Here is a 14,947-nt window from a genome sequence, read left to right on the forward strand (position 1 = left end):
ACTATTCTTCTTGTTTGACAAACAACGAAGAAACAGAAAAACAATAACAACATCACATGAGAGAGCGATTGTCATCTCTGCTGATTGTTGCCACCCGTCACTATCACATGTGACATATTGTTGGAAACATATGATCAGTTTCCTTAGGGGTGTTCACACGTCCGAACAAATTGTACGATTATTTATAAATATATTTTTGCGCTATTTTCTGATATTTTTCGAGTTGAATCCTTCGGATATCAACTAAAAATAATTTGTAATAACGTTTTCAACAAAGTGCACCCTACATTATTTAACAAATATATTAATTTCACATATAATAGTACCTATTACATTAATCGAAAAAATTTACATATTTATTTCAAAATAATTTTTGTTGGCAATTGTTATCTTCGATATATTGCCATTGTTGACGTGTATTATACGATACACTGTAATACATTTGGGAAACATTTAATACACTGAGAGAAATTTTAGTGAGTTTTTTAATACGTTATTCTTAAAATTTCTAAATTTTTGCTGGTTTTAATCACGTTAAACCACATTTTACTGTATCCACGATACAATATAGATAAAAGTTCACGACTTTTTATAAATTCAGTGTATTTTCAACATTTGATTTACAGCATCACGTGCTATTATTATATATATATATTATTATATATATTTATTGCATTTCGTGCAAACTATTCCGAATTTTAATTCTTTTTGTGCATTTTCGTGCAAGTTTACAAATTTGCAATTGTTTTTCAAACAATTCAGAACACATTTCTTGGTGTAATTGCCACAATTTCGACATTTATTATTACAAAAATATTGTTTTCCACGAAAACTTTCATTTTCCATAACTTTATAAACCTATACAAATTCTATATTTCACAATGCCACTCACTCCTCTAGATTTATTCATCCGAGCTACTGATGCTTTGGTTAAATTTGACGCCAAATTCAGTTCCCCACGGGACGAAGAGCTCGATGTCTATATTTTAGAACTACAGGGAGCTGAGGTGAAGAGATTATGGGAAAAGGTGCAAACCACGTATGAAAAATGCCAAAATTATTTGACAGAACAAGATTGTTCTAGTGACCATTTCACTGCCGCAGAAACCAAATGCGATGTCGCTTATAATTGCTTCCTTAGGGTTCTATCTACAATCAATAGAAAGTTAGATGAACTTCGGGCTCCGCCTTCTCCTCACTCAGTTTCCAATGCTACGCATCAGTCAACAGTTGGTGAGGAAAATTCTAGTCATAGGCTCAACTTACCGCCCTGTGACATTGAAGTTTTTGATGGCGACTTCCTTAATTGGCCTACATTTAGGGACTTATTTTCTGCGGTATACATTAACAATTCAGGCATTAGTGACATTGAACGCCTATGTCACTTAAACAAAAAGACCAGTGGCGACGCCCATGAAATTGTGGCTAAGTTTTCGCTTACCCACACCAATTTTGTTCTTGCGTGGAAAGCTCTAAAGCGTACGTACGACAATCCACGTATCTTGGTGAACCACCAACTTAAGCTTCTATTCGATTTGCCTGTTCTAGATAATGAGACTAGTTCAGGCCTAAAACAATTGCAAAGGGGTATTAATGGGTGCATATCATCCATGTCAAATTATGACGTCTCCACCGAAGACTGGGACCCTATTCTAGTGTTCATATGTCTTCAGAGGCTACCACCGAACCCTACATTTTCTCGAAATTCACCACCATCTTCTAGGCAATCTAGTACGTCTCCCAATAAGTCTTGCATTATTTGTCCACGACAAATGCATCACCTAAGATCATGTCAACGCTTTTTGCAACTTTCAGTTCCTGAAAGATTTAATACTATTAAGAGACATAATTTTTGTTTAAACTGTCTGTCCGCTAAACATCTAGTCAACCATTGTAGTAGCCTACACAATTGTAGGGTATGTCATAAAAGGCACCACACTCTTTTGCACAGGGAACCTTCCACTGCTGGTTCGTCTTCGACGGCCACAACACCACAAGTTCCGAACCTAGTTTCTCCCCATCAGCCCTCTACATCGAGAGGGATTACACCACTCTCTTCAAATAGACAGGTATTTCATACCACCCAAAATAGAAAAATTTTGTTAGGAACGGCAAACTTTCATATAGTTCATAAAGGTACTACGTACCTAGCCAGAGCTCTTATTGACCCTGCTTCTGAAGCATCATTCATTTCTGAAGAAATGCGAAATCGAACGGGCATACCCACAACTTCGAACATTTCCACTATTTCTGGGGTCAATGGATCTGTTTCAACCACTTCAAATAAGGAATGTGAAGTCCGTATTAGTTCTCCCATTGATGCTACGCAATCAATGGAATCTAAAGTCATTGTCCTTCCAACCATCGCAGAAAATCTGCCCTCCTTCACCGCACAAACAGATCTTCGATCAAATTTGCCAAATCTACGTTTGGCCGACCCCGATCCATTCTCATCCCGTCCTGTCGATATTTTACTTGGTGCAGATCTTTATCCGAAGATCATGCTACAGGGTACACGTTCCAACGTACTAGGCTCCCTAATAGCTCAGAGTACGATTTTCGGTTGGATTATTACTGGTCCAATGCCCACTTCCTATTTACGTCCATCTATTTAGGGATATACACCTGGGGGACTTTGAGCAAATTATGCTCCCTTTTATCCATAAAGGTGTCGATAGTAACTGTAATAATTGTGCTAGGTCAGTTTTCTCACGGAAAACTTAAAGATTACATCGCCTACACTTTTCCCTATATACATGCTACGCAAATGTAGATTCTACGATCTACATCCCGGGACTTCGTCCCAGTTGGCTAGTGTTACTTTTTTAATACAAATTTAAACGCTTTACGAGCAAGATTCTATCATACAGTCCACCACTCTCCCAGAGTCATACATTTAAAATTATACTTCCGGTCACTTCCAGGTTGTTCTAATCATTTGTCACGCAAATGTCTCAAAATTGTCCTACAGGTTTACGACCTCCCATAATTTTCTTCTGGCATATTTGTGAAATCAAATATAATATATTGATGTTACGCATCATTCATTGTTGCAATCACTTCCACATCGTGGAATAATGTCGAATAGTAGAGGTGCACTCGGGATTTTCATACGGAAAACGGTACTATATAAAAGTTGTTGCGCAAATAATTATCATAGTCCATATCTCGAGTCGTCTTTTGCCACCTCTTTACATTTTCGCGTAATGAAAAATGACCATTGATGGTCGCGATAGAGTGGCGCGTTATGGGACTATGATAATTACAAAACGACCTACGGTTTTTACTGGTCATTCTGGCCATACATTTATTAGTTATAATCCTCATCGTTTCGGTATCACATCTCTCTATTTTCACAGAAGATGGAAAATTTAGGTACGATGGCTGCGGTACCCCCGATATTGAAGACGACGTCCTCATGTCCGATGAGGAAAGGGACTACAACCTCACAGGTGTCCCCATCGCCAACGAGTCTACGCCCTTCGGGTCCCACGAAGCTGCTTCTCCATCGGAGAAAAATAATTTAAAGTCCGTCTTCGACGGTCCCTGAAGTTCCTTCAGGAGAAACGGTGGTGTCGCCACCTCTTTCGACACACTGTCGAAAGAACGTCGTCGACGGTCCCTGAAGTTCCTTCAGGAAACCCGGTGGTGTCGCCACCTATTTCGGCACACTGCCGAAAGAACCAGGGTTCGAAAAGAGCGTGCATAATGTTGTCCCAACAAATACAGCCTCTAAACGTCCGTCCGTTCATTTATCATGGCCTTCGGCTCCAAGTCCCTACAAAGATACGGAAATGCTCTCAGCGAGAGTCATTGGTTTGGGACATATCGTTGCTCCGTCGGAGTCCACGTCCGTGCGGTATAAAGAATATCACGCTGGCTTGCAACTTGCCGATTCTCGGTTCAACGAAGCTGCGACGGTCAGCATGATATTAAGCCCAGAGGTTTAAAACAATGAATGAAGCCACACAACTTATTCTAGCCCTGGTTTTCCATGTAGTATTGAATCATCCCGCGATGGGCAATCTTCAATTGCCTAGCCGCAAGACTCGGCGAGTCTTTTGATTATAAAAAAGCTAACGGATCAGATCTCGACGAGACATTGCACGATCCTGCTCGTCGAGCAAAACTTTAGCCATAAAATGTTTTTTGAAAAAAGTATAAAACAAAAAAAAAAAAAAAAGAAAAACAAAAAAAAATAACAAACGAAACATTATCTACATAGAGTAACTTCGGGTAATGTGGACCACCATTTTCTTTTTTTGATATTGTGGGCGTAACAACGGTAAAAAATAAAAACAAATTGTTTTCACAGCATGGTAGATTTGTTGGCTAATTATATTCCAGGTCAAAAATTATATATATTTGTCCATAAAAATGTTATTGCATTATATTTCAAAAAACTCTAAACTGCATATAAAAATAACTTGGCGGGTAATGTGGACCAGTATGTGTGGGTAATGAGGATCAGTAAGTTAAAGGTAGGTTGTGGATTAATTGTGATAAATTTCAATTTATTGCACTCTTGGGTAACAATGAATGCAAAAATATATGGGTCCATGTTTTGGAATTGCCCCCATTTAAGGGTACCACCCCATTTGCGGTATTTTGAAGGTCCTTGCTTCATTATCCAACCGAGGCACCTATAATTTCGGATATCGAGTTTTCAGAGGATTGAATACCTCATCGCAGATTAAATGCGCCCTTGTTTCGAACTCGTCCTCATGAAAATGTCCCACTTTTTTATAGTGGTCCACATTACCCGACATTGAATGTTTTTATTTAAAAATAATTATCGGCTTCAAAAATGAATAAAAATTTAAAAATAACCGAAAGTAATTACAGATAAACGTGTATTTTTGTTAAAGAAAACAAGAAAACCACATAACCTCTTTATATTCGAAAAAAACAAAATGTTCGACTATTTTACAAAATCGTTCGACTATTGTGCTAAAAAATTTTCAAATCACACTTTTACAATCAGAGCTACATTTTCACCTACTAAATTTTTATCATTGCAATTATTTATTAAAAACCAAGTTTGATGTTTGTTTTCACTAATTAGGAAAACATTTATCAAGGCGGCATTGGCATATTTCAAGCATTTTCTTAGATATGGGGGGTGGTCCACATTTGACGCATGGTCCACATTACCAGAAGTTACTCTATATTCATTTTGCAACATAGCAAGATGCTGCAACGCGGGCGGCAATGTTTAATTTGAAATATAATTTAATTTGAATTAAAGTAAATTCTAATCCATCGTTATATCTTGTTCACTACCTTTATATACGTCTTTGAGTATTTCGTACTAAAGACAAAAGGTAGTAGCAAAATATAACGAGTTGCTATGTCAAATCGCCGCTTTGTGACATCTTAGCTTTTAACAACACTCGTTCTTTGGTTCACGACCAAAAAGCATCAACCCCTACATCCTGTAGTAAAGGTAATTTTATATTGTTCCACGAACAATTATCAATAAACAACCAAATCTACGTTTGGTAAAAAATTCTAAAACAATTGTGTTTTTATTTCTATATTTTCATATTTTGCATCAACGCAAACACATTTAAAGGAGGAAAATGATTGAAGAAAAACTACTGGAATTATGTTTTGTGACCCACGTTGTAGCAACTGTTTCAGATAGGGCAAACGTCATGAGAAAATTAATTCTGAATGTCCTATCCAAATCCACAGATATTACAATAATAAATACTTAAATGACTTAAATTAATTTATATCTAAACTAAAGTTTTAAGAGACCCAGGTAGTTTGGGGAATACGGTGTACACAAAGATATTTAGGTTTTCAATGAAGTGGAATCTGGTCATGTAGTACTGATGAAGATACTCCAAAGGTATACAAGTTTTGAAATTTAATTAAAAAAGTTGCAAAGTAAACCCCTATAAGATCAAAACCTTGTCACGGTATTTTTTTAAGAAATAAGCTTTATATAAAGTGAGTAAAAGTTCTGCCGGACATTTTGACATCAACATAAGAAAGAGTATATCAAGCAACCTGTTGAATATACAAATTAAAAATTCTTCATATGTGTACAAATAGTTCTTAATACAATATTTTGCTAAAAACATACTAAAATACTTTTATTTAAAAATAATTGTAATTATTTCTTTTTCAGTGTTATTGTACAATGACGTAGAACGTCAATTTTTTATAATTCTAATTTTTAAATTAATATAATATCATTCCTACCCTTCAATATTTTTACTTACAAAAGTTGTGAAAAGACCTGGGTACCCGGAAATGGAAATTTTGAATTCCCGATTTCCCGGGAATTCCCAAACCCTAGTCATGGATCTTTCGCTTTTCACACTGTGGTCCACAGATCCACTTTCGGATATTTTTCATATAATTGTATGATTTCTTTAAAATCTTTACATTAAAAGAAATTTACTTGCCATATTTACAATTAGTTCGTTGATTTTCTACAGAATGAGCAAATTCTTAAATTGTAGACAATAATACTTCATCTGCATTTAAACTTAATTTAAAAATGTGAAAAGAATAATGAACGTATACCGCAGAAATTGATTTTGATATATATATATATATATATATATATATTCCGAAAATAATACAGAACTTTTCACTTCTTCGACAATAGAATTCTTTCTGGATGTATTCTCCAATAAGTTTTATAAACTCGTTCTCTATTCTGGGGCTCAGGTATGTTGCATTCTTGGATGTACTCTCAAAACATTTTCTATGTTTACGTCTAACGACAGTATTCAGGAGGGAAAGTAACCTCAAGGCGATGTTCCCTTTCGCACAGCAAAATTCTCTCAATGGCCACTTTAAAATTATACTTTTATTCTTTCAATATATCTGAAGCTTGTTTGTCCGTAACATGTTCTATACGTTTTAAAACATCTTTCATTCTCGATATAAAGTCCCGAGTCCTCATCATCGCATCTTTGTGATATTCCTTTTTTTCGTGGTCGGTGAAGCATTCAAGAGTATCATTCCAATTTGTAAGAGGGCGCGACAGAGGTAATTTTTGGACTTGGTGGTTGCCTCTTCCGCACACTCCTTTATTTAAAAATAAGATGCCTAATTAATAAAAATAACCTTTTGCTAAGTCTGAAAATCCGATACAAGTAAACTCTTAATTAAAAGTTTACAAAAATCACCTTTTGCTAAATCTGAATATGCGATACAAGAAACAAGGGACCGGGGCGTACATAATTACAATATTACAAAAAAAAAACAACTTTTGCTAAATCTAAATATACGATAAAAGAAACTCGGACATATAAGAATCAAAGTATTATTATCATGTGTTCAGTGGCAAAAATTGCTAAATCATTTATATTTATAAATATTTCGAAGTTCCCTGCCTCTAAAAGTTATAAATATAAGTTGTAACAACCATGGTTTATCGCCGGTTTATCGAAAAAGTCGGTTTATTGAAACTAAAAAATTTAAACTAATATTTCGGATGAATTTTCAGACATTTTACTTCGCTTAAAAAAAAAAAATTGAAAATCTGTATAAGAGAAAGACTTTTTTGTTGCAAAAACACAAATATATATGAAACGAGCACCGTTTAAGAGAAAAATATGACTTTTGTAATGGCGACGAACTTCATTAAAATTTGAATGTGCAACCCTAAACTTATGTTGCACATTTTTCCAACCTTCCAAGAAGATGTCTACGAAAAAAAGAAGTTCTTACTTAATTCATTTTATAATATGATTTATAAATTTCACCATTTTTCAGATATTGATTGAAAACTTCGTTTAAGCGCAGCGAGTTTCGCTTATCCGAAGTTCTTTTAATTGAAAACCCTGCTTAAGAGAAAAAACTTTTCTGAAATTAGGTGTTTTCGCTTAACCGAATTCGACTGTACATAGAATATACCAAAATGTCCATTACAAATACCTCAACAATTTAGCTAGCTATTGAAGGTATAATTAAAAATTTTATTATATTCGGGAAGTATATATATATATATATATATATAAATTTGAATCCTATATGGAGACAATTGCGCATTAGATGCTTCAGGTGTCTAACTTATATGTGCCTTATGGTTCCTCAACTATATTTTTCATGATGTGAAAAATGTTTCCATTGAGAACAACTGCACCAATTTGACTCACATTTTCCTTCGATTGTTTTTAATGCAGTGGGAAGAGTTTTACCAAAGAAAATTTTGAGAAAAACATAAAAAGTTGGAGATTAGAGTAATTGAACACAACACACCTTTTATAGGACTTATGAATCGTATGTGATCCAAATAGGATAAGTAATAATCTTTTGAGATGAGAGTAGTAAGATCAAAACTTGACCTTCTGCTGAAAAATGTTGGGTGGAGTAAGTTTGATCAATTGATAAACTGAAATACCACACATACTGACATAATTTAATATTTAACAATAACAATATTACTTATTATACTGGAGTATCAGCAAATGAAGGTTTACCGTCATGAGGAAAATATTATGCATATTTGTTGATTGTGGAAATTTGAGGTACATTTTTTGGTAAATAGTTTCTGAAATATATATTGATTCAATTCTGATAAGGCAAAACAACGTTTGCCGGATCTGCTAGTTTGATATATAAATTCCATATTAAAAACGGTTGCCATCATCAAATTCTGTAATTATGCCATGTATTGTCACGTATATATTAACCAAGAACAAATCTCTCTTATAATGAAAGCAAGAGGTGATTTACTGTAAATGCTAATAAAAATAGAATCAGAATGAATTGTCAACCTCATTGGACCTCATGACCTATTTAAAAAAAAATGCCTTTCAAATACTTGAATAAAACTTTGTTGCAGAATATTATCAGTATTATAAATGGGGGTGAAGATTTATGATGGCTTCTATTATTTAAATTTATGAAGGAGACTTTAAAACTTAGAGAAATATTAATAGATGCGTTCAATTATTAAAATTATATAATCTAAATAAACCAAGCTGACAAATTCTTTATTAGTCATATGATTTTAAAGTATGTACATTTTATACTCATTACAACGTATATGAAAATAAGGAAAAATTGAATACGAAATTTCAATATTGCAGATTCATCCATTTCGCCTAGGTGTTAACTATATTGTTTAGTATGTTTTTTTTCTACTATTCCTAATCTTAACAAATGCATTTTGAGACATAACTAAGCGCCAATACTCGTACTGACCCACATACACAATTTCATGATTCCAGCCTCTGTGCATATGCCAACGTACTATATAGAAATATTATATTTTGTTCCATTTATATTTATTTCCAGAATTCTTTTTACCTTTTTAGGTATTTGAATTATACTTTTTCGTATTTAGAAAAATTAATTTCCCTACCTGTCCTAGCTACAAGGAAAGGGTTTTTGTCCTATTTTCAGCAAATCAACTTTAAAGGTTTGGCATACTTCCACAGATGTTATCATGAGAAAGTTATTGTCAATCAATTCTATTAAGGGAGCGTTGCCATTCTGTCTGCTTCGTCTATCTCTGGATAAATGTTACAATTCTCTCACATACACATTTGTTTAAATTTGTCGTGTCTTCTACGAAAAGGATTATGTTATGGAATTTTGCAGAAGCACACAACGATGCTAATGTTATGTCAAGCAGGAATACCAGGAACCCCAATTTAACAGAACACAGTTTGTAGAAGCGAGAGTTTCTCTCTGGATTTTGTCTGTGTGAGTACGATGCCGAACAAATGTTAGCATATCACCAACACAAATTCAACATCCAGATGGGATGTATCATTAATTGTATGTATGTATGTTTGTATGCACCACAGTTGATAGTGTTGGTTGGTGGTATAAGAGGCACTGGTGCGTATGTTTTCATTTTATATCGTTATGCGAGTAAAGCGAGCATAAATGCCTAACAGCAGCTCCATGCCAGAACCAGAGCAGAACACCAACCAGCCAAGTATTGAACTGACTAACTAACTAAAGACTAGGCAAAATAATATCAGTTATTTGACTTCGCTCCATCGAAAAGGTTGTTTTCCCGGGAAAAACATTTCGCAAAGCTCCAAAGCACCACAAGCATACGCACACACGCACGCACCAATCGACAAGTGTAGAGAAGTGTTTTGCAAAAAATTTTCACTTTTTTCGGTATAAGTGTTCATGTGAAAAACGGGAAATCTGAAGTAAATCTATTAAAGAATTCAATAAGGAAATCATATTCAATCGATCCCGCCCATTTGGTGCCTTGAAATCGTTGTTTGCAGTGAAAATTCTTAATCGATAATGACCAAGAAAATAGTTAAGTGAAAAGTGAAGAAAAAAAAAAGAAAATTGTGACCATATGCCCAGTTTTGGCATAAAATAATCAGTTGTATATATGTGATACGGAGCAGGAGTGTTGAACAAGTGTTAATAGCTCGTTTTAAATTATATAAGTTGCAAATTTGAGAGATTGTAAAATGGCCCAGTTTGTCACCCACATACAGCCGACTCTGATGGAAGCTTCACAGGGTCATGTTCCCCATCACCATGCACATCAGGTCGGCGTTCAACATTCATCGCATTTGCCACACAGTGGACATAATATGCCATCACCGCCAACAGCACACAATCATCACCAGATACACCATCAACAGCATCAATCCAATCATCATGGCTCAGTGTCTTCGCCACCAGGAGGACATCATCAACACCAACAGCATCATCAACAGCAGCATCATCAACAACCAATACAGCAGCAGCAACATCACCATTCAAATCATGGACCAGGAAAACACTCCGGCACTGGTGGAAAGCACGAACATTGTCCCAGTGGTCATCAGAGCTCGGTAAAAACATAATTCAAAATAATTGGACGGTATAGCAATGCTGGGAAAAATTTCAATTTCGAATTTGTCTCAAAATTTCAGATGACATTGAACCTCACACAGCCACACACACACACACGCCCAGTAATGATGGGTGTGTGTTGTTCTGGCGGACAGTTTCAAAAATTGTTTTGTTCATCTGACGCGTGAGTGTGTGTGTGTCATCATCCATCCACGACGATGATGATGTAATGCTTTCTATAATCCGGACATCCTACTAATATTTATTCCATTTTTCTCGTTCGTCGGAAATGTCTGTATCTGCTAGAACGAACCACAAGAATTTTAAAAGTTTCATTTGCGATTTTGTTGTTTTTGTTTCTGGTACCAAATGACGTAATTCTTGTTGTGGTAGATTTTTGTTGTCGTTGTTTGTCGAAATGGGAATATAAAAAACAAACAAAGAGTGCGTTTTTGTTGTTCCCAGAACTGTAAAAAGGAATATTCACCATGGTGTGAGAATAAAAACATACCACCGCTAACAACACCACCAGCACCAGTGTCCAGATAGTCATCCCTTATTACTCACCCACTCTCGTGTCAAATACTCTGAGCAACACCCACCTCAACACACAACCCATCGTCCCTGGTGTTGATGTTGCTTTATTTTATTTTGCGTGTATCCTTTGAACTTTTCCCTAGTCGTTGGTTAGTATAATACAGATATTTGGCACGTTCGTGTGTATCTGTGCATGCAAGTGTATGTGTGAGTGTTTATATTGCAGTTGCAATGCAAAATGAGAGTTCGTTTTTGGAGGGAGAACTATAAAGTATGTATGTGTGTTGATATTATGGAGAAAGTGCATTGAACTCCATCGTGTGGGTGGGTATTTTGCCAATCTCAACATACATACAAACAAATATACTGCAGAATATTGAATCATCGACTGTAAATGAACATTTGAGCATGATTAAATTAAAGAAAATATGAATATAACAAAATATAATATATACGACCAAATAGGGTGATTTAAGACTATATAGTGATAACATATGGTTCTTAACATAGAGAATCTTTGATTGGGGCAAAATTTAGAATTATCGGCAGATTGAAAGTAGTAAACTGTGTATCATACTGTACAGATCTCTCGTATGCAAAAATGTAAGATAATTACATTATATCTGTGCACAACAAATAGTTCTATGACCACGGAAAATATATATATATATATATATATATTTTTTAGATAACCTACCCAACTATGTTCTCAGGGTATTAATGCTTTGTGCAGCCCCAAAAGTTTGTAACACCGTGAAATATTGGTTCTTGATCCACCTTTTAGCATACCGATCGTCATATCTCGACGATAGAGGCCACTGTTATAGACCAATCGTTCTGGCCGTTAATATTTAAGGGACGAAATCGACCAATTTTTATCTGTTTTTTATGACGTGAAAACAACGAAATTTTACACCAGGAAGATCATCTGACCGAGGAATAAGCATGACTGTTTTTTATAAACCTAGACTTTTTGTGAAAAATGACAAAGTTTGTATTCTGGGGTGTATTCAGGAGTAAATTAAATATAATTGGTAAATGTATACCAATTATATTAACAATAACGTTTGACAATAAATACAGATATAGGTTTATATTTTTGTTGGAATTCACCTTCTGGATGACCTGATATTTGGGCCATGGAAAAAACCATTCCTTCGAAATTTACGGACAACTTGTGTTCAGTGGCGACAATTGCCAGATTATTTATATCTTGAAATATTTTGAGATTCCTTGCTGCTAAAATCTATAAATATAAGTTGTAGAACCCATATTTAGATCCTGAAGGTAATCTGCAATACAAAATACAATTATTAAACATTTTTTGTATCAAATGTTCCATGTAATATCATGCCCTTCATTGAAAGACATCCATACAAAGTTTTCTAGTTATGTGCAATAACGAGTCTTTTGTTTTAATAGTCAGGCTCAATTGTAGTTTGTAGTTTTTTTGTACAACATTATATTAGGCAGCCAAGATTATAGCTTCGGTACTGATTCTCAAACAAACGTGGACTCGTGAGATTTATAGGTAACCAGCGACCAAATTCAACTTGTTAGCAAGTAAGGAAAGTTCAAAAGTCGGACGAAGCCGACTATTTACCACATTGGATACATACAAGAGATGCTCATATGAACAATATCCCGTAGATAGGACCGACATAGAATCTCTGGAGGACCATTTAAATGGAATCGGACGACAGCCCATACAAAAAACAATTCTGAAATCTATGAAAAATTGCATGTCTATCGGACAGGCTTTGGAGGAGGTTAACCCGGCAAAACACTCTAATGTAAATGGCGTTTAAGTTGAACAAAACTAAAGCAGCTGAAATTGGAAACTCAATAAATGGCATGTAACTTTTTTAAAAATAAAGTTATAGTGAAAGTTTTTTTATTCAGAAATAAGTAGATAATTTAATCAATTTTAAAAAACAAAAAGTATAAACGCAAAATTTATTTTGAAATAAAAAATATTCTATTGAAAAATAAATCAACTTTTTGATTTGTTCTAAGAAAATCATCATATCTTGATAGTAATCACACCTACGAGGCATTAAATAAATAAAATGGTCAATTTAATCCTTGGGCATATCGGACACCATACAAAGAAAAAACAGCCCAAAGCCATTATTGACTTACCTCCATATTGCCCAGTATACTTGCAATATTGAAGCCTGAATCATTCATTTTTAGGCATTGAAAATTGAAAATGTGTATGGAAGCTATATCTAAATCTGAACCGATTTCACCAAAACCTAACACACGTCATTCTAGACTACAATCAATATGCTAAACTAAATATCGTGCAAATCGAACATGATCTATCGTGCATCATTTACATAAAATCGGACGAAAGTATATATGAGAGTTATATCTAAACCAAAGCCGTTTTCAACAAATCTTAACACAAAACATTCTAGACTAAATTCCATACCCGCTGCCATATTTCGTGTATATTGAACAAACGTAGAACGACATAAGAATGAACGAAAATATAAATGGGGGCAATATCTAAATCCGAAAAGATTTTTACATAACACTACACACATCAAACTCAATTCAATACCCTCTGCCAAATTTCGTGTAAATCAGCAAACATATGCTTTCGGTGTACCATTTATATAAATCGAGCTATATATAAATCTGAGCCGATTCCAACAAAACTTAACAAACAAACTTCTAGACCCAATTCAATACGCTATGCTAAATTGCGTCTCAATCGGACAAATTTTGGGAGTTTGGTGCAGCATTTATATAAAATCCGACGAAAATATATATCGTCAGCTAAAATGCAAAAAGGCGTAACTATCAAAGAATTGAAAATTGACTTTTTGAATGAATATTGTGAATGTCAATAAACTACATGTGTTGACAAAGTTTTACACGTCTGCGGTCAAAAAAGGAGCTTCTATTAACAAAAAACAAAAAGACGTAACTACAAGTGGGTTTATTTCATAAATGCAAATAGGCGTAACTAACAAAAAAATCAAAATTTTACTTAATTGTTATGACTGCAATTAAACTAAATAACTAAATTTGTTAAAAAAAAAAATTATAGTCTATTATTCGTCATATGTAATATCACCCTGCCGGGCATACTTTTTCATTTCACATGACATGTTTATAGTTTTCATTCAAAACAGTTTTTTGCTTCTCCTACACAATTATGCTTTTGTTAGTTACGCCTTTTTGCATATTAGCTAACGATATGGGAGCTATATCTAAATTTTTTCGTCCTTGGATCAGGTCGCATCTATGATCTGAATTGGATCATAATTTGCTCACAAATATACATGGACGGACATAAATCGACATAAAAATGATTCTATGGATATTCTCAAAAGGAAACATGTGTCTATCTCGATTATGAATTTTAAAAAGTTATTATATTCCAATTTCTTTAAAGCATTAGGGGGTAAGCATTTGTGGTTACTAGCAAGGTCTAATTATGGCATGGTAGTGCATAGCTACCATCTGATTAAAATTTTTTCTCATTGTTCTATCAAATCAAGATACATATTTTGTGTACGTGTGTGTATCGTTTGAATACCATGTCAACAAATTAAATTGAAAAATAATTAAATTTAATAGGAATGATAACGATTTTTCAACGCGTTAG

General features: G+C 34.4%; 1 protein-coding gene across 1 annotated transcript; it reads left to right on the forward strand.

Annotated features, from left to right (window-relative positions):
* Positions 1–10,418: 10,418 nt before the first annotated feature.
* LOC133328962 (histidine-rich glycoprotein-like) lies at positions 10,419–10,799 on the forward strand. The gene has a single exon (XM_061537466.1). The coding sequence runs from the start codon at positions 10,419–10,421 to the stop codon at positions 10,797–10,799; it is 381 nt and encodes a 126-aa protein (XP_061393450.1).
* The last annotated feature ends 4,148 nt before the right edge of the window (positions 10,800–14,947 follow it).

The sequence above is a fragment of the Musca vetustissima genome, unplaced genomic scaffold (genome assembly GCF_032173495.1).
Source record: "Musca vetustissima isolate MV318-11 ecotype Yass unplaced genomic scaffold, APGP_CSIRO_Mvet_v1 utg8951, whole genome shotgun sequence".
NCBI lineage: Eukaryota > Metazoa > Arthropoda > Insecta > Diptera > Muscidae > Musca > Musca vetustissima.

Bases quoted from the DNA above. Each gene is read 5' to 3' on its own strand.
- LOC133328962 (XM_061537466.1), top strand. From the start codon at position 10,419: ATGGCCCAGTTTGTCACCCACATACAGCCGACTCTGATGGAAGCTTCA.